The sequence below is a fragment of the Solanum verrucosum genome, unplaced genomic scaffold (assembly GCF_900185275.1).
Source record: "Solanum verrucosum unplaced genomic scaffold, falcon-dt-bn FXZP01000277.1, whole genome shotgun sequence".
Lineage (NCBI taxonomy): Eukaryota > Viridiplantae > Streptophyta > Magnoliopsida > Solanales > Solanaceae > Solanum > Solanum verrucosum.
Genome location: NW_026019945.1, coordinates 1,830,201 through 1,850,613, shown reverse-complemented (window position 1 = coordinate 1,850,613; position 20,413 = coordinate 1,830,201). Strand labels below are relative to the sequence as shown.

General features: G+C 33.2%; 3 protein-coding genes across 3 annotated transcripts; all 3 read right to left on the bottom strand.

Moving 5' to 3' along the window:
• Nucleotides 1-2,258: 2,258 nt before the first annotated feature.
• LOC125807630 (uncharacterized) lies at nucleotides 2,259-5,337 on the bottom strand. Its single transcript, XM_049487369.1, has 2 exons — nucleotides 3,318-5,337; nucleotides 2,259-2,560 (listed from the first exon to the last, which is right to left on the bottom strand). The coding sequence occupies exon 1, from the start codon at nucleotides 5,210-5,212 to the stop codon at nucleotides 3,353-3,355; it is 1,860 nt and encodes a 619-aa protein (XP_049343326.1). The 5' UTR covers nucleotides 5,213-5,337; the 3' UTR covers nucleotides 2,259-2,560; nucleotides 3,318-3,352.
• A 948-nt stretch (nucleotides 5,338-6,285) lies between these two features.
• Nucleotides 6,286-8,631, bottom strand: LOC125807513 (uncharacterized). Its single transcript, XM_049487240.1, has one exon. It carries the CDS (start codon nucleotides 8,617-8,619, stop codon nucleotides 6,286-6,288), a length of 2,334 nt encoding a protein of 777 aa, XP_049343197.1. The 5' UTR covers nucleotides 8,620-8,631.
• A 3,138-nt stretch (nucleotides 8,632-11,769) lies between these two features.
• On the bottom strand, nucleotides 11,770-14,166 carry LOC125807502 (uncharacterized). The gene is made up of 2 exons (XM_049487230.1): nucleotides 13,683-14,166; nucleotides 11,770-13,607 (listed from the first exon to the last, which is right to left on the bottom strand). The coding sequence occupies exons 1-2, from the start codon at nucleotides 14,164-14,166 to the stop codon at nucleotides 11,770-11,772; spliced, it is 2,322 nt and encodes a 773-aa protein (XP_049343187.1).
• Between the last annotated feature and the right edge of the window lie 6,247 nt (nucleotides 14,167-20,413).

The following is a 20,413-nucleotide window of genomic DNA, read 5'->3' as shown; positions in this document are numbered from 1 at the left end:
GAAACAAGAAATGCATTGCTCTTTTACATATTTTTTGTAATGAAATGAAATGAAAAAAATAAAATATTTTTCTTTTTTAAATAATAAAAAAATAATTATTTGTTTTGATTTTAAAGCCAAGAATTTCGGGGATAAATGGAAATAATACATTTTGTTGACTTTAACTTAATTTGAAATGTCAGTTTACAATGTGAGTATTGTTCAAAAGTATATAAAAAACCTCACCTCGCCTATATTCAATCAATAAATATATATAAAGAGTGAGTATTGTTCAAAAGTATATAAAAAACCTCATCTCGTCTATATTCAATCAATATATAAAAGAGTGATATATCAAAATACCAAATATCTTACTTTCACTCGAATACTACTTATCTACGCGATATAAAAATATTTACACTATTAATGTATCTTAACCTATTATAACGGGAATACATCTCATTTACACTATATGAGTAGTGGTGGAGTGATTATTTGAGCTTTAATTAGTGGAGCAAAAGCACTTTTTTTTAATCCCAGGATATTAATCCGCAGTTGCTACAACCTTTGTCACAATCTCTGCCCTTCGAGTGAGCATTTTGTGCACACTGGGTGAACCATCCACCGTGTAATAGCCAGCAAACCACACAGAAGATGAAAACCACACTATGCAAGCCCTATACGACAGACTCGACTCAAAAGACATTGAGGAGAGATCAATCTCGACTCCCTAGTAATTCATACGAATGACTATCTGAAGAACAAAAAATTCTTATTAACTGGTGGAATAATGGATTAAACGAAAAATAAAATAAAATTGGGCAACATCCATCATCAATATTTAAAGCAGCTTTACAACATTGAGGACCAAGTAAATGGGGTTGAGTACTTAAAAAAGATGTTATAACTTCTTCAATACAATTAGGAACATCATTAACTGATGTTAAACATTTAGGGGTCGTTTGTTTGGGTATATTTGAAGAAATATTACATGTATAAATTCTGCGTATTAATAATATTTTATTTAGTACACTTTTTTAATCTATGTATAATTAATGTAAGAGATTTAATCCATGCATTAGGATAATTAAAGAACCAATTACCCCTCAAAACCCCTTTTGCATCTTTTTCGTTATAATTGTAAAGGATATTTTTATGCAATGCATACAATTTTTAATACACCAAACCAAAAAATGTATAAAAATTATCTATGTATAATTAATGTAAGTATAACCAATACAAGCATTAAAAAAACTCTATTTGACATTATTTTGATACACTCTACCAAACGAGTGATTAAATCAGGACCTATTAATCCTCCAAAATTAGGCAATAATCCACCAAGAAATTGACCATCACAATTAATATGGATCAGTGTTTTAAAAGACTTTATTAGGATTATTATTTATTGCTTAAGGGGTTACTTTTTTGTTGTAACTTTAGGTAATTCATTACTTTAAATTAGTTGATAAATGAATTTATGTTGTATCTCTTTGTAAATACCTTAACAATTTCACACAAAATCCACCAAATATCATCCAAAAACAAAAAATCTCAAAACTAGGAAGGGATTTTTTATTTTATTTTTCAAAAAATGATGGCAACAGAATCCCTAAAGCTATTTGCATTTTTCAGTATATTATGCATGACAAATTCACTAGTCATGGCTAGATTTGATCCAATTAAATTGGCACCAAGCCCTAATGATGATGGAGTTGTTGAATGTTGGTCATCACTTAAAAACATAAATGGTTGTGTAAAAGGAGTTTATAAAGTATTTACTGGTGTTGGATGGGTTGATTCTTCTTGTTGTGAAGTGGTTAATAAAATTGATAGTAAATGTTGGCCTAAAATTTTCCCTTTTAATCCAAGTTTTGGTTTTATATTGATGTATTATTGTAGCATTGTTACTGCTCCTGCACCTGCTCCAATATCTTCAATTTGAAGATGGTATGACGTGTGTTCTTGAAAGAGAGTTTAGTTATATGTACTGACGGTGTAAAGAACTTTTATGCTATCAGATTAAGTTAGAATATACTCTTTCAGACTCAAATCTAACGTCTACTCATATATTTCTCAACCTTACAAACAAAACATTATATTGTAATCTAACATTTGCAATGATGATACCTAGTGTGTTTGTCTTGGATTTGAACCTGAGATTCCATGGTTCTCAACCCACCTCATGGACTACTTCGCCACACACAAGGGGTAAACCACAGGTTTGTCATTAACAAGCAGCAAAAAGAGGGGGTTGTTGTAAAGAACAAATACTAGCATTAGCAAAATCCTTTTGTTTTAGGACAGAATGAGTAATCTGGTACATGTTTCATCTCAACACTCTTAGTAAAAACTGGCAAAAGAAGGAAATTTAATTTGCAAAATTCCAATAAATATGAACTTCCTATTAAACGCTTAGCTCCTACCACTCAACAAATAAGTTCCTCAAGCATGACAACGGACTTCAGCAACTCAGACGTTTTTTCAAACTAAGCTGCACGGGTGAAGTGTATCTGCATCTTTAAAAGCTACAACATGAACTCCCGGATATCTACCTTGTAATCAGCAATTTGCTTCATAACTGCGATCAATGCCAGAGAGAAGACCTTAGTACATGAGAGTTGCACAGAAATGAAAACCAACTTTATAGTTAAGTAAATGAATTGAGGCAATTCTACTTAACAAAACAATAATCGATTCTTCTCAATGCATAGCAAACTTGATGTTCAATTAATCCGTTACCCACCTCATTGTTTGATATAGTGCTGTGATACTCAACTCTTTTTCTGATAAAAAGTAAATTTCTATTCACTTCTAATACACAAATAACTACCACAAATACACTTCTACCGTTCTCCCATTCTACTGGTGTAACTCTTCTTCTCTCTCCCATTGCTTTGGTTCAATACAGGGGGGAAAACACAAAAAAGGACCTTGCTATCACACCTATTCTCAAATCTATCTACGATAAATGGTATATAGGACATGTATTTGATCACACAACCACTATACATCTACAAAGCAGACTCATCATCCGTATGATAATAGAGCTGACCGACAGTAGTCTGAAGGATTCTATGTTAGTTGTTTACTTGATTTCAGATAGACTACAACAATTCCAGGCATTTAAAACTATAGTGACATTTAAACTTCTGAACTACTTCATTAATTTTCCACAATACAGCATCATGAAACAAATGTACTTGATAGTTTCAACTAAAACAATACCAGATACAATTTTTTTCCACATAACAGAATTACAATCTGAAATAAATAATATGATTCGAACAAACCACTTTAAAAACGAACATGCTGCAAAATAATTCTTAAATAACTACCTGTAATACAAAACTGCTCCCCCATTAACTGGCGGCTACTTCTTTTTGCTGTTTGACCCTGATAGGGTAGCTGAATATATCTTAAACCTTGATGTAGATACTTTATGCTCAGCTTGTTTCTTTCGTTTCCTACTTCGCCTGGATTGTTTGTTTGTGTCTCCATCAGATTCTTCTTGTTTCCTTTTTCTATCATCGGTCTCAGCTTCAACTTTTTCCTTATTATCAAACTTTGGCTTCTTGTCAGATTTTGGCACATCTTTCAGTTGCAACATTTTCAAACGGGATACCTTCCATTCCTTTTCTCTATATGGCGCTATCTTCTTCAAAGGGACATACTGATTTAACTCCGTATCCTCCATCATTAGCACCTCCGCTGGAGCAAGCCCGAATCTTTTAGCTTTGACAGGCCTATACTTAAATCTTGTCTTCAAATCCCCAATAGTATCCTCATAGTCCAATTTATAATACTCCTCCATTAGTTCTTCTCTAACTGCCTTCATAACTGTATTAGTTCGCTTCCGTTTCTTCTTTCGTTTACCTTCTTCAGCAGCCTCATCGTCATCTTCACTTATTTTATTGTCATCTGTTGTTTGCTCGTGATCACCTTCATTCTCTATAGTTTTCAGAAGTTTTTCCCTAGTTGATAAAAACCCATCACGAGGCTCGTCCACATTATCCCATCCCTTGGGGAGTCCCAGTAACTCATCTTCCTTGTCAAAATCTGGCTTCTCAAGTTCATCCTCATCATTTCCAAATTCAGGATCCATATCATCCCCGTCATAGTAGGCATCACCAAAAGACGCCTTCATCTTTCTATCGTACTTGTCTGGATCAAATTCCTCCTCCAAATCATCCATATCCAACAAACAAACCCCGTCATCTCCTATCCCAGCAGTCTCCTTAATCTTCTCAAGCTTCTCCTTCATCTCCTTCTTCTTCAGATTCTTCAATCGTTTCAACTCCTCTTTTCTCTCCTCTTCTGCCTGCACCATTCTCTCTTCCTTTCTCTCCCTCTGCAACTTCCTCGCATTCGGCTTCTTCCTCACTGATCCCTCCACCTTCCTTGAATGTCCCCACACTCGATCACCTGCATTTTCCTCGAATCTAAAATTAAACTCCCTCTCATAATCCTCTTGTCTCTCAATCTCCTCCTCATCCTCTGAAAATTCCACCTCCTCCATCTTTTCATCCCCTTTCTTACTACTTTCCTTATCATCCCTCCACATCTCCTTCCTAAAAAAATCCTTTAGAAACACCGTCTCCTCATCGAGTTTATCATCCTCCCCGAAAAACTCATCCAACTTCTTAGTAAACTCCGGGTCACCCTCCTCCTTATCTTTCTCAGCCTCTTTCACCTTAAACAAGTCCCCCTCTTCTTCTTCCTCTTCCTTGACAGCATTTAAAAACTCGTCTCTCAAATCATCTTGCTCCTCAGAATACGTCTTCACTTTCTTCTCCTCCTCCTCCTCCTCTTCGTCTCCAAATTCGGGACCCTCCTCAATCAAATGCTTAGAGACTACATCCTTCAAATACATTGGCTTTTGCTTTTTCTTTTTCACTTTCTTCTCCATTTCCTCCGACGACGAAGAATTTGTTTCAGATTCAGAATTAAATAACTTAGCATCTTTAGTATTCAAAACAGGGTCACCTTTTTTAATCTTAAGCAAACCATCAAAAAACTTTAAATTACTTGAAGGATCCAAATCCTCATCTTCTTCATCTTCTTCGTCGTCGGATGCTGTGTCGGAGTCATCAACTATGCCTTTCTTCTTCAGCTCTTCCAGCTTTTGCAAGTCTTCTCTTTTCTTGTTGTGCTCGTACCTGCGGGCGAATTCCTCGTTAATCTCAATCTTGTCCAACTCATCATCGTCACCCTCGAATAGCTTCAATACCATTTTTCTCTTTAAGGCGGCGGCGGCGGCGGCCGGCGAATTCAATTTGATTGTCTCTGTTTAGGGTTTTGAAAGTGAGGAGCAATAGCTAAGAATCTAAGATTTAGGGTTTATGTTGCTCAGGAAATTGAGGAACAAATGGGGAATTTTTTTTAAAAAAAAATATTAAAATAGCTTTCCATTAAAATATATTTTAAAGGAAAAAAAATAATTATGTTTAGGTAGTTCAATCCGAAAGTGATTCTTAATAGGTAAATTGTATTTGATTAGTCTTTTATAAAAATTATTTTTAGAGTCAAATTACGAAAAATGAGAAGTATCAATATTTGGTGTGTCACTTAGAGTGCTAGAGTAATCTTGCCATGCGTCAAAGAATTGGATGACATACACAATTCTTACTCGTTCTCCGCACAACTTTTGTGCAGTTGAAGATTATCTCGTCTGTTTAATGAAAACCTGGCCGTCTCTGACTACCTTGCGGAGCAAACAAAAAAATCCCAAAATCACATTGTCTGTATGAACAAACAAACTTTGCACAACCAGCTTACGAGATACAAAATAGGAGACTAGCTGGCTTCGAAATCCATTTCACATAGGAGGACCCCTTTTATGGGATAGACCGACCCTTACACGGGAGCGATATAGTAGCATATACAGTAAAATTGCATGACGGGAGTATAGGGAGACTGGGAGAATAGAGTATACGCAACTGTTTTCGAAAGATCTTTGACTTAAGGGTAACAAATCCAAGTATAAAAAAAATGGTTTCGAAAATAAACAACTAACAAGGAAAGCCTACGAGAAAGGAATAAAGAACTATAAAATAATGCGATAATCGAAGTAATCAATAGACAATAATAGATATCAAAAGCAAGAACGACAACAAGTCTAAACTCTCTAAAAGCAAAACAACTCTTCACTAGCTATTAATCTCCTACCCTAATACGCGTCCTCCACACCCTCTTATCTAAGGTAATGTTCTCAATAGCCTGAAGTTACATCATGTCTTGTAGATACTAATGAAATAAGATTCCGGGACCATGCTTGAAAAATCTATCTATAATATCGAATAAGGCTCAACTCTTGAGCTCGTCAAGCTGAAGATCTATATCAGCTATGAGATTACCACATATGTCAAGAAGATCGCGGGCTTTATTCCTGTTACTCTCATCTCTGTCATATTCCCAGTCAGTATGATTCTCTGTTGAACCAGGAGGCACAACGTCGCAGGCTACTGTTTGAGAAACCTCCATAGATAAATTCTCCTCTTCATATTCCACAACGCAGTTGGGAGGAACAACACTGCTACTCCCATTGCTGTCATGTGCATCAGTGGATGTGTAAACACTTTGTCCTGCATTATGATTCTCCGTTAAACCAGGAGGCACAATGTCGCCAGTCACTGTTTGACAAACCTCCATAGAAAAATTCTCCTTGTCATATTCCACCACACACTTGGGAGGAACGACAGTGCTACTTCCATTGCTGCCATGTGCATAATCGGTGGATGAATAAACTGTTTCTGCTGCAATATGCTTCTCCGTTGAACGAGGAGTCACAATGTCACAAGCCATTGTTTGTGAAACCCCTATAGACAAATTCTTCTTGTCATTTTCCCCACCACCCTTGCTAAGAACCACATTGCCAATCTCATTTTTGTCATCTGCATGGTCAGTGGATGTGCAAACTTTTTCTTTTGCAATATGCTTGACCAGAAAACCAGGAGGCACAATGTCACAAGCCATTGTTTGCGAAACTCCAATAGACAAATTCTTGTCATTTTTCCAACGATACTGGGGAGAAAAACCAGGAGGGACTTCAGGGTAGTTCTCCACTTGTTTCTGTTGATATTCAGTAGGTAGACCAGGAAGAACATCAGAAACATCCCAATCAGTTTCTACTTTTACCTTCCTCAACTTGGGAGTAAAAACAGGAGAAGCATAAAGGTTAGAAAGCCGTTTTGATTTTCTTTTACTCCTTCGTCCCTGAGACAATCCTTTCAATGCATCAGCTAGAAATAATATTTCTTTTCTCCACCATTTCAAATACCGTGTAGTTACATCCGGTTCAAACAGCCTAGACGGATAATATAACCTCAAATCAGAATCAATAGGTATGCTGTAGTTGTACCAGGAAAGCTCTGGACTTGAAGGCGAGCGAGGTATCCATTTAGGAAAGTCTTGATCATATCCAAACTGCATTGATACACGATTTGGTCGATAAGGCTCTTGACAATCTAACCCAATAAGCTCACACACCCTTAAGCATCGAATGAAAGACTCCATTTCTTGATCCAATTTTTTCCCTTCAATCCACTCTTCTTTTTCCTTGTAAAACTTGGGAATTAACCAACCTTCCACAGCCAAGGTGTATGGCCTCCACTGAAACGTATCTCCAGACAAGTCAATAGTAGTCCTCACATTAATCACATCCACTTGTTTTGCATTGTGCCATCGTCCTATTCTCACCCCATTAACCATATTACAATTCTGAGGCTGCTCTGGCTGCAAAGTTACCAATCTCTCCCAAGCCCAAACTTGAACAAAGAACAATGGCGCCCAAAGACTAAATTCTAGAATGTTAAATGTATCTCCATCATCTCCATCACTACTTGGCTCATTTGATGAAACCATTATCATAGTCTGTTTCAACATGCCCAAGTCCCTATATATACTAGCAAGCACAACAGGAGCAAGCGCTAATCGCATACCTCTAGCAAGATTTACAGCTATAGGGAAAACATGTGTACCTATTTTATCATACTCATTACCTGGAAACACAAACCTTGATAACCATAGAGACAGAAAAGCTTCATGTTCAATATTCCTACCACTGTACATGAAAAAATTTAACCATCTAGTATGGTTATCAGCCTTCAATCCGATAAGCTCCCTTCGAGCTTCTTCAAGATTCTCTTCAATTTCTACCAACTCAGGGGATTGAAGGGGGGACAAAACAGGGCTACCCAAAACAGGGAACCCTCCCAAAACCATCATGTCCTCAAGACTCACCGTAGCTTCCCCCCAAGGAAACACAAATGTGTTGGTCTCACAGGACCATCTTTCAACCAACCCCAAAATCAAATCTTTATCTATATAAACTTTGTAAACCGAACCCATAATAGCTTCATAAATACCTGCAGCTTTCCACACAGAATGATGAACAGACTCCATAGCTTCAACCCATTTCTTCCATTTGTGCTGGTGATTCCTACAGCCATTAAAAGAAACTTTTAATGGCCATTCAGCTTCAGATGAAAAAGGGAGTGAAGGAAGCTTCAAGCTTGGACCTTCAATGGATGAAACAGTTGGTTCCAAGAAATGGGCTTTCCTCATTTGTGGGATTCCACCAAATGGTGAAACCATTAACTCTTCTCTTTCATCAATTTCATCAAAGATTGAATCTTTCATTCTTGAAAATGGAAAATTTCAGTAAGAGAGTGAGTTTTATTTTTTCCTTAAGGAACAAGAAGAGTCTTTGTACGGAAAAATGAAAGAAAAAAAAAAGACTTTCAGAGTGTTTGTTGTGTGAAATGAATTTTAGTAATCATTAATTGATAATTTCCAGGTAAGGGAAAATTAATTTTATTTTGACCAATAGTTTTTGGTATGTAGAAAAATATATATTTTCTAGAAAATATTTTTAACTTTATTATATTTAGTTGGTCAAATATATTTTCCTTCCTGCCAAACACACCTTAAAAGTTTGTATACAAAAAAGGAAATGTTACATAATGACAATAGTCACTTTTCCGAATGTAGGTAGTGAGTCATTAACTAAAGTAATATTGTAATTTTAAAAGTCAATAATAAAAGAAAATGAGTTTTAAGTGTTATACATTATTAGTGTAATTGATATTTCTTACTCAAGTGTTTGACCAGATTCTCTAAATTTAGTATAATAAATAATTTTTTAATTAGTATTTGACCATAGTTTGAAATTTTAGTGCAATAATATTTTTTAATTAATGTTTGACCATAGATTGTGAAAAAAATTCATAACTTTAAAGACTAATTTTTTTTAAATTTCAAAATTTAAAATATATGGTCAAACAATTTTTTTTAATATGTGATATTAAAATCTTGAAATGTAGGTAGTTAGTCATTAACTAAAGTAATATTGTAATTTTAAAAGTCAATAATAAAAGAAAATGAGTTTTAAGCGTTATACATTATTAGTGTAATTGATATTTCTTACTTAAGTGTTTGACTAGATTCTCTAAATTTAGAATAATAAATAATTTTTTAATTAGTATTTGACCATAGTTTGAAATTTTAGTGTAATTAATATTTTTTAATTAATATTTGACCATAGATTGTGAAAAAATTTCATAACTTTAAAAACTCAAATTTTCAAATTTCAAAATTTAAAATATATGGTCAAACAAAAATTTAATATGTTATATTAAAATCTTGAAAATAAAATATATTATCTCCTATAAAGCATCAAGTAAACATGATATTTGTGATGAAAATTATGACAAAATAAAATATGACATGGTGTAAAGTTCACATTGTACCATCAGGTACATATTGATATTTGGCATGTTCTAAAAACGTGTACATTATTTTATTAATACATATATAACCAATAAGCACATATAAAGCATGTTGGATATATAAAAAAATATTTAAAAAATAGCATGTTGGGTATATATTCACTCAATAATATTTCATTTATATATCACCATTTTAGATTTCACACTTCTTAAAAAATTACTCCCTTCGTTCACTTTTTATTGTCATGTTTTTCTTTTAGAGTCGATCGATAAAAAAATTGACTAACATTTTATGATGTATTTTTTCATCATATTGATATGCACAAAATTGTAATTTATAGTACTTTTCGTATAGTTTTTGCATATCTATTTTTTTTGTTTAAAATATCAAATTAATATAATCTAATTTAACTTTGAAAATTAGTCGAATTAACTCTCGAAAAGCGCAACATGACAATTAAAAGTGAACAGAGAAAATATGTAAGTTTATCATTGTACCCTTATTTAATAATCTCTTGAAGTCAAGTTTTCAATAAATGAACATAAATTAATTTATTTGATTAATTAAACAGACCTATGAACATGAATTAATCATTTAGTTTTCCTATGTTGGTTAAATTCATACTTTCAAGGCTAATAAATCTCAAGGGTAAAATAAGAAGAATAGTGTTATTTATGTATTGATTTTGTGAAATGACAAGTACTCCCTCTGTCCAACAATACTTGTTTACTATTGACTTTGCATACTATTTAAGAGACTATAAATAAAGGGGTAATTTATTATATCACCCTTTGAATACAATAAATACAATGTCTTGAAAATATAATAGAGAAATAACTATAATTAATGATGAAGATAAATTAGGAACTAGACATGATATATATATATATATATATATATAATGACTATACATAAAGTGATATATCGAACAAAATGACGTTACTTGACAAAAGATATATATCTCTTGGTGCGTTGGTTGAACGTCCAATTTTGTTCGTGACTCAAGGATTCGTCTTACTTATATATATGATGATCAAGTTTTTATCGTATCTGCTATAAATATCGACACAGTTTTACTAAAAATTCAATATATACCACTATAATCCTAGATATGTAAAAAAAAAAAACTTAAAAATTTCATGTATGAATTGACAATTGTTTAAAAAATTCGACTTAGTATTCCCTTTGTCTCAATTTTATGCAGCAATATTATTCGTATTAAAGATTCAAATATCTTAATTTTAACCGTATATTTGGTGCTATAGTCAAATTAATTAGTAATTTGAAATGTATATAAAAGACATGAAAACAAATACTGTGGAAGAAAAAATCATTTCAATTTCGAAACAAGAAAAATGTCACATGAATTGAGACGGGAAGACACATGATTTCTCAAAACAAAAAGAAAGATTTTGGCTGTGACAGTGTATTTTGTCCTGTCTTTTTATTGGTTATAAAATTTTGTCCATTCTTCAAAACCCTTACATAAAAGTTGTTAAAAACAAAAAAAGAATAGAAAAAGAAGCTAACAACAATGGTGGATTCATCAGAAGAATATGCACTAATGGAAGAAAGAAAAGAGCTCATGATTTCACCCATTTATGATGATGATGAAGAAGTAAAACCCATTTTAAGAGTTGCCCATTTTCTTAAACCAACCTTACCCTCTTCCCAAAACCCCCCATTTCTCCCTTCAAGACCCAAAATTCAAGAATTGATGACAACATCTTGTCTTTCTTCACTAAATGTTAAGTTTAGAGGTGGGGTTATGTATATGAATGGATGGTCTAAATGGGTTAATGAGTTAAAGCCTTTATATCAACAAACATGGAAAAAAGCTAGAATCTTTGAAGCTATTAGAGCTTCAACATTCAAGATTCATCTTCATAGTGATTTGATTCTTGCTCTTGGTGAAAAATGGTGTTTGGAGACTAACACATTCATTTTACCATGAAGCGAATCCAGTGGCGACCCAGGATTTTCACGAAGTGGATTCAAGATATAAAAAATAAATAAGCAAAAATGCAAACAAAACAATTTTTGATTAATTAAAATATATCATTACAATTCTATTCTACGAGTTTTCATTTCTTGAAACCTATTCATAATACTCTCATCAGAAATAGTATTAAATATTCTTTTCTCTACATAAGGCACCATACAACTACTCAGAAAATCATCATCCATTCGATTTCGCAATTCACTCTTGATCAACTTCATTGCCGGGAAAGCTCTTTCAACTGTAGCAGTAGCAACCGGCAGGAGCAACGCAAATTTTATAAGGCGAAACACAAGAGGATAATTTAAATGCTTCTTTACCTTAACTAGCATTTCAGAAAGATTGCCAAGCCCTTTTAAGTTGGAGAACCTTTTATCAACATCAACTATATAAGTCTCTAGCTGATTCCTAAGAGTAACCATTACATTTTCACCAAAATCATCAGGATATAATTCAACCATTCTCAATACGTTCTTGATGTCAAAACTAGAAAATGAGTCAACTGGATTTAAGCAAGCAACTCCAATAAGAAAATCTGTTCTAACCTCATTAAAACAATCATTGAGTTCTTGAAGCTGCCAATCAATAATCTTAAAAAATACTTCCACACGATAGTGATGTGAAATAGTATACTCAGCAACTTTACGTCGAGATCTTCCAAAATTAACATAGAACTCTTCAAAATTAGGTATCAAAATATCATACTTGACACAAAATGCAGACACATTCTCGACAAGTGAATCCCATCCTTCATTCCTTAAATCTTGCAATCGTTTCTTCACCACTTTAACAAGTAGAATGGCATTTGCAATATCTTGTTCTTTCTTTTGTAAAGACTCATTAAGCTCATTTGTGATCACTAAAATATCTCTCATTAAATGTAATAAGAAAGCAATCTCAAATGTTTGACAAACTTTAAGATATCTGGTTGCCTTAGCTTTTTCTTCAACAGATTCAGAATCAACAACAATAGTATCAAGAACATTAGTAATAGAGCCAAACATACTAATGAAGTTCTTAAAAGATTTGTAATGTGAACCCCACCGAGTATTGGCAGCTCTAGCAAGACCAAGTTCTTGATTCAATCCCTTACCACTTTCAACCTCACCCATATCAAGTGCCACTTGAACTTTTTTTGCTTGAGATTCTTGAAGTTCATCCATACGTTTAAAAGAACCTCCCACTACATTTAAGACATTAGAAACCAGCAATACAAGTTCTCCAACTTGAAGGCATTTTTTAGATACCCCAACAAGAGTTAACTGAAGTTGGTGAGCAAAACAATGAATTGCATGAGCTGATTTACTTTCTTGTTGAATCAAAACTTTAAGGCCACTTAAACTCCCTTGCATATTGCTAGCTCCATCATAGCATTTCCCTCGTATAAAAGATAAACTCAAAGAATGTTGCGCAAGATAGTTAATAATAGCTTCTTTCAAACATAAAACACTAGTATCATGAGCATGAATAATTCCTATGAACCGTTCCACCACAGACCCCTTTCTATCAACATAACGCAAAACAATTGCCATTTGCTCCTTACGTGATATATCACAAGATTCATCAACTAACAATGAAAAATAGTCACCGTTTAGATCCTCCATAATAGCTTTAATTGTTTCAAGCTTACATGCAATGACTATATCTTTTTGAATTTTATGAGAAGTCATTTGGTCATTTTTTGGAGCCTTTTTCAACACAAGTTCACCAATTTTATCACACCGCTTCGCATACCATGAAAGAATTTCAAGAAAGTTACCTTTGTTTAGCGATGATTCATCTTCACGATGTACACGAAATGCCAATCCTTGATTCAAGAGAAGTCTCGCCACTTCAATTGAAGCCTTTAAGCGAATTTTGTGCTCAAGCTTGGTTTGATTTGATAGCTTAACAAATGCGGCTTGAATTGATTGTTCTTGTCACATTAGATCTTCACACTTCTTCTTTGCCTGATTGTGAACACTGTTTGACTTACCAATATGCGTATCTAATCTTTTCTTTTTGTGCCAACTCCTGAACCTTATACTTGAAAATGTTTCACCTCCACCTTGATGAATGCTTTCATCTTGAAATAAATAACAACACAAACAATAAGCTGCATCTTCAGTCACACTATACTCCAACCAATCATGATATTTTTTAAACCATTTGCGATTAAAACTGTGTTTTAATCCAGAAATATCACTTTGAGAAAACTCGCGACTTCGAGGTTGATGAGGACCTCTTTGGATATATGCTCGTCTAATCTCATCACGTTCATCAGGATGATAGTCTCGAATGGGTATTCTTTTCTTTGGATCAGCCGGTAAAGAATCCAAATCTACCCCTTGTTTCAATCTTTTAGCGGAATGATGAGTTTCTTCTAATTGGTTCAAGTTTTCTTCCACCCGAGGAGCATTTTGAGCGGATGAACTTGATTGTGGCAACTTGGAGGATATAGGAGAGAAAAATCTCTTCATTTGATATTCAACCTGTATTACCAAATTAAAATTCTAATTAGAAAGTAACTAAACAAAGCGTTGTTAAATAAATGGAATTTCAATTAAATGATCTTGCAATTTGCATTGCTTAACTTTAATAAATTGCCATAGCATCTTATTAACTTGACATTACTATGTTGAAAGCATTCTTGTCAAGTTAGATCAATAAAACAAAAGACTACAATTTAGACAATGCACTTTTATGAGGCTAACAACATACATATCTGACTATACTAAACAATGTTAATACATTTGAAAAAAATTTACATTGACTTATGAATGAGACGGTAAATAACAAGATGCACGAAAAACTAGGCTTCAATATAAACTGAGAAGATAAAAGAATATTATGAATGATTTCTCTTCATTCAACATTTAACAAATAAAAACAAAATAATTATAACCTTTATTTCAGAATCGAATACATAGAAACATACCTAATATTATTTGTAATTTTTTGTTGATTTTAGAATGATAAGGGATTTTTTAGTTGAAGAAATAAAAAATAACCACAATAATCATATATGTATATATAAAGACTAGAATCAAGAGTGAAAAACATACTTGTGCGAGATTTGAGAGACGGGAAGAGTTTTTTTCCTTCAACAAAAAAATATGCTCAAAATTTTGGGGGGAAAAGTAAGAAAGGTTCAAGAAGATTTCAACAAAGAAGAAGATAAAAGGGTTTTTAGAATTGAGAATAATAGGGATTAGTGCCTTTTTAGTTGAGTTTTTTTTTTTTAAAAAAAAAAAAACTAAAAACAAAAAGGACAAAAGTTGTTGACTATTGGACTTTAAATGTAAAAGTAAAAAATTGTTCTACTTTTTATAGTTCCTAAGTAACTAAAAGGACAAAAGTTACACCTACATAGAGAACATACTGTGTGTGAATGAATGTTTTATATATATAAAAAATGTGTGAATGAATGTTTTATATATATAAAAAAACGAATTAAAACTAAAATGTGGCTATAGGGATTCAATCCCAGGTTGGCTGGGAAAATTGAACCCCCTCAGCCACTCGGCTAAGCTTCAGACTTGTGTTAGTGGGTTCAAAATTTAATATATACATATAAAATTTTAAAAACTGATTAAATATACATATATATACAATGTTATTTTCAACGAAGTGAGTTTATATGAACCCACTTGAACCACTGTAGGTCCGCCCCTGGGTGAATCAACTGTTACTTTGGAGGATTTGTTAGTTTTAGGTGGTTTCTCTGTTTTAGGTCATTCTGTGTTGAAACCTGTTAAGACTAAAGAGTGTGTTGAAATGGAAGAAAGACTTAGGGAAGTTTTTAAAGTTTTTGGAAAAAGTAAAGTGAATCTTTATCATCATGGCTGGATGGAGTATTTTGAAGGGAAAGGTGGTAAAGAAATGAGGCATATGAAGCTAAAGAAATGGTGACACTAGAGAGAAAGGAAAACAACGACAAATTAGGTGGCTGTAAGTTTAATTTTACTGATAGTTTAGAACTTCCAAGTGAGGGTCCAAATGCAAATAGGCGCGATGGTAGATATGCAGAATTTTCGAGAAGTGGTATTGCTAAAATGAATTTGCAGATAAGAAATGATTCAGTGGAAGCACATAAGGTAGGTACAAATGTTATCAATAGGACCGAAGGAAATATGCAGATTGAGAACATTGAAATGATCGATATTTTGAAACTTGAGATGAGGATTAGAAACCTTGAAAACATCATTTCTGGAAAGGTTCCAGTGCCCGGGACAAGGTGAAAACAAGACAAAGCTAAAAATGTAGTGTTGATGCTTCTCTAAGAAGTTTAGATCTTTCTCACTTTTCTGCTCTGCCTTTAAGGCTGTAACAGGCTCGACTAAAACAAATTTGCGTAGTGTAGGGTTCATTAAAATGGGAAGTGCTCTTTAAGAACCAGAGTTTCTCCTTTTCCAAAGCATGAAACTGAAACTTCTTGTTAAGGATGGTTCGTTAAGAAGTCATTGTCAACTTAATTAATATCTAAGATATTTCATAAAAAATCAATCCTTTTCATAGAGTTGTAGCAAATAACAAAGGATTGACAACTTCAAGTTATAAATTCATATAGTAATATTATTGTTAATATTTATATTAGTAAGCAAAATGAAACATCACAATGTCGTTTTTATTCAAAACCCGAATTCTGACATCCCATATATTTTTAGTAGAAAAGGTGTACCTACACCACAACAAAAGGGTGCTAATAAGATGTTAGTCATTTACTTGCAATACAATTTGTTGGATTATATTGTATAGAATTTAATTTACTATAATGAAAGTGTGAAAAACTTCATTCAAAATTCTAAAATATTATATCATCGAATATAAAGAGTAAGTAGTTTTTTCTATGATTCTTTTTTTTACCTAAACTATATATTATTAAAGTGAAAATAAAATCATAAAGTTCACAATTGATCGGGGCTTCAATTTTTTTTTTACCTTAATAGTTTTGAAGATGTAAGTGACGAAAATGAGAATATTGAGATGGATCTGTGGACACACTCGGAGTGATAGGATTGAGAATGAAGATATTCAGGACAAAGTAGGAGTAACCTCCATGGTGGACAGAATTAGGGAAAGGAGATTGAGGTGGTTTGGCCATGTGAAGAGGCGATGTGTGATGCCCCAGTAAGGAGGTGTGAGAGGTTGGTTATAATGGGGTCGAGGAGAGGCAGAGACAGGATGAACAAGTATTGAGAGTTTTGATTAAATATAATTACACACAATTGGTTATTCACAACTTGAATTTCATTATTTCAAAGTAAGGACTGCTTCGGTTTACAGTTCTTACTTATAATTTTTCTTGCACTCGTAATCTAGCAACTCTCTTTGTTGCTATCTCTTATTTCTCACTTGATCAATCCTTTATTATTTGCTACAACTCTATGAAAAGGATTGATTCTTTATGAAATATCTTAGATATTAATTAAGTTGACAATGATTTCTTAACGATCCTACCATCCTTAACAAGAAGTTTCAGCTTCATGCTCTGGAAATGGAGAAACTCTTGTTCTTAAAGAGCACTTCCCATTTTAATGAACCCTACACTACACAAATTTGCTTTAGTCGAGCCTGTTCCCGCCTTGAAGGCAGAGCAGAAAAGTGAGAAAGATCTAAATGAACTAAATTAGCGATATGAAGCATAATACAATTGTAAAGCTGAGATAATTGTAATTCATTCCACTAGTTCAATAAAATTGGTCTTAGCAAGAGAACAATGAGACAGTAACACCATCGATATGTCTTCGATAACTAATCAATAGAGAAAACTAACAACTTCTTAGAGAAGCATCAACACTATATTTTTAGCTTTGTCTTGTTTTCACCTTGTCCCGGGCACTGGAACCTTTCCAGAAATGATGTTTTCAAGGTTTCTAATCCTCATCTCAAGTTTCGGAATATCGATCATTTCAATGTTCTCAATCTGCATATTTCCTTCAGTCCTATTGATAACATTTGTACCTACCTTAAGTGCTTCCGCTGAATCATTTCTTATCTGCAAACTCATTTTAGCAATACCACTTCTCGAAAATTCTATATATCTACCATCGCGCCTCTCTGCATTTGGACCCTCACTTGGAAGTTCTAAACTATCAGTCAAATTAAACTTACAGCCACCTAATTTGTCGTTGTTTTCCTTTCTCTCTAGTGTCACCATTTCTTCAACTTCATATGCCTAATCTCCTTCTAATTCCTCTGATTTTAACTGTTTTGATTCTATTAAGGCCTTCCTCTGGGTGGAAGTTCGAGTTCCATCATTCAAAGCTGAAGAAGATTGCTCGTGAGGTCCTTCTGTTCTAACCTCGTCGCATTTCTGCACAATTCACAACATACAGAGGCATTCAACTTTTCATTGTGTCCCCACGATAGTCTTGGTATCCAGAGGTTGGCTCGAAGGAAACCGTGTTTCCCGTATGGTACTTTTCATCAATTGCTTATTCAAAAGTTACTGTTAGCGTCAATATGTAAATGTGTTCCTTCTATATAATAAGCACACCGCTTAGTTGAAAAGAGTACTCTGTGTGTAGGCATATTTTCTTTACGCGCAATGAATGCGTTGAGGGTAGAATGAGTCTCGTTTTCTATAACATCATAATTCATGGAGTTTACCTGCTAGATATTAAATTTGCTATTATATATGCATAACATCGCGGAGAGTTGTGCAACACAAAGTAATTACTTGGCAAATCACCCATAATTATATTCTACTCGAAACAACTAATTATTGAAACTTCTGCAGACTACCTTGGATTCTAAACCGAAGAAATGTTGAGCATTACATTCACTGCTCTGTTTTCATTTTTGTATTGAGTTTCTAACGAGGAATTTGAATTCTAAACGACTAAAGTTTCAAGATAGCTTCTTCAATATATGACAAGCAAATTGAATTCAAAAACTTGCTTACAATAGAACTAGAAAACCTTCCGAATATCCGCCCGTTATTTATCAAAATCCAAGTCGTAATCAAGTTTGTAGTTCAGCCATTGATTGTCCAGTCATATGCAAAAAATCAACTCGACAAATCTTGTTGTAGAGAAGAAATTAACATTGTAGTTCTTCCATCTTTTTATTCCTGAAATTAACTAGAGAAATGGAGAAAAAAAGAAGAGTTGAAGGAGGTAGGAAGAAAGAAGAGAACTAGAACTAATGGGAACAAAAGACCCAAATACGATTGGCCTATCGGGTCAGGTTTTTTGAATGGGTTTCTAGACTAAGTGGGTCATTTATTTTGAAATAGGTAAAGAAAAACCATGTCACATTTGCCATGTCAGCGGGCAGTTAAAAAAGGGCAATTTTAAACCTTTAAAAAACGTTGAGGGCATTTTTAAACCAAAAGGTGGAAGGAGGGCATATTTGAACCATATGAGATACATTTAGGGAATTTTAACCCTTTCCCCTTATAGTAATTCAACATTCAAGTTTGGGAGTTCATGATTTTAAGGTAGTATATATATATATATATATATATATATATGTATGTATATATATATATATGAGATAACATCTCCCAACAATGGTTATAACTATTTGTAAATGTTGAATGTATGCACAATATCAAATTTTTTACCAAAGTAAGCTATTATAAAAATCAATTTACTAAAATAATACGTTTTTTTTGTATACACTACTTGAATAATCGACTTCTAGTTTTGGCAATAAGGAATGTCTGCAATGTTGCTGAATAGTTATCAAAAGTTTTATGCTTCATTCTCTTGTTGCTTAATTACTTCTAACAGTTTTAGATCTAACAAGCTAGAGACACGTCTAAAATTGAACCGTTTATAATTATGTAGAAGTATCATGTTACTTGATTATGTTTTTGCTAAACTTGGACCAATTTCGCGCAGGTTGGTAGAGCAGTGCTAGGCTAATGATGTGAACAAGAGGATTTTGTGGTGGAAGACACTTGAAAAAGTACGGCAGATAATAGTTGTAACCTGAACTTATCAGTCATTATAGCTATATAATTTGTGTGAACTAATTGTGGATGTCCTATTCGACATTGTAGACAAATTTTCAAACATTGTACCCTGAACTTAGCATGGATTAAACCTATGTATTTTGTTTCAATACTCCTATTCGTGAAGACAATTTGCAAACATGGTTTGGAGTCTATTTCATTGATATCTACACAAGTGATGCAAAATTTGCTTTTGTGATTTTTTTATGAAATATTTGCGCGTTCTGGCAATCACACCTTGTTTGTATTGAATTGGTGACATGTGATATTGTGGAACTTTTTACCAAAGTAAGCTATTATAAAAATCAATTTACCAAAATAATACGTTTTTTTTAAATTTTACAAAATTAGTATAAACGTAGTTCACAGTAACGTTTTAGGTTATATTTTATTAAAAAAAATGAATAACAAAAAGACAAAAATCTGACAGAGTAATCAGACATAAAACGTTATTGTCAGTAACATTTTATAATTCGTTACTCTGAAACACGTTTTACAGCTAAAACGTGACTCACAGTAACGTTTCTCAATGGTGAAAATTGAAATCCAATCTTGTATATCTCTCATTCATTATTCAAATTTCCACTATTAAAATGGATAGATATATTTTGTACATATATTCATTTGAAATATATATGATTTTCTCTTTTCTTTCTCTTTTCATATAGACAATACTTTTTTTATACAAAAGGAAAAAAAAGTGAGGATGACTGTACACAAATTGGAGCTTGTCTTGTATCATTTCAATTTCAAAATTTATAAAT

Excerpts from the sequence above, each read along its gene's own strand:
- LOC125807630 (XM_049487369.1), bottom strand. The coding sequence starts at position 5,212 with ATGGTATTGAAGCTATTCGAGGGTGACGATGATGAGTTGGACAAGATT.
- LOC125807513 (XM_049487240.1), bottom strand. The coding sequence starts at position 8,619 with ATGAAAGATTCAATCTTTGATGAAATTGATGAAAGAGAAGAGTTAATG.
- LOC125807502 (XM_049487230.1), bottom strand. The coding sequence starts at position 14,166 with ATGAAGAGATTTTTCTCTCCTATATCCTCCAAGTTGCCACAATCAAGT. Across the intron at positions 13,608-13,682 it reads AAGATTAGATACGCATATTG|CCGCATTTGTTAAGCTATCA; the intron begins GTAAGTCAAACA and ends AATCAATTCAAG.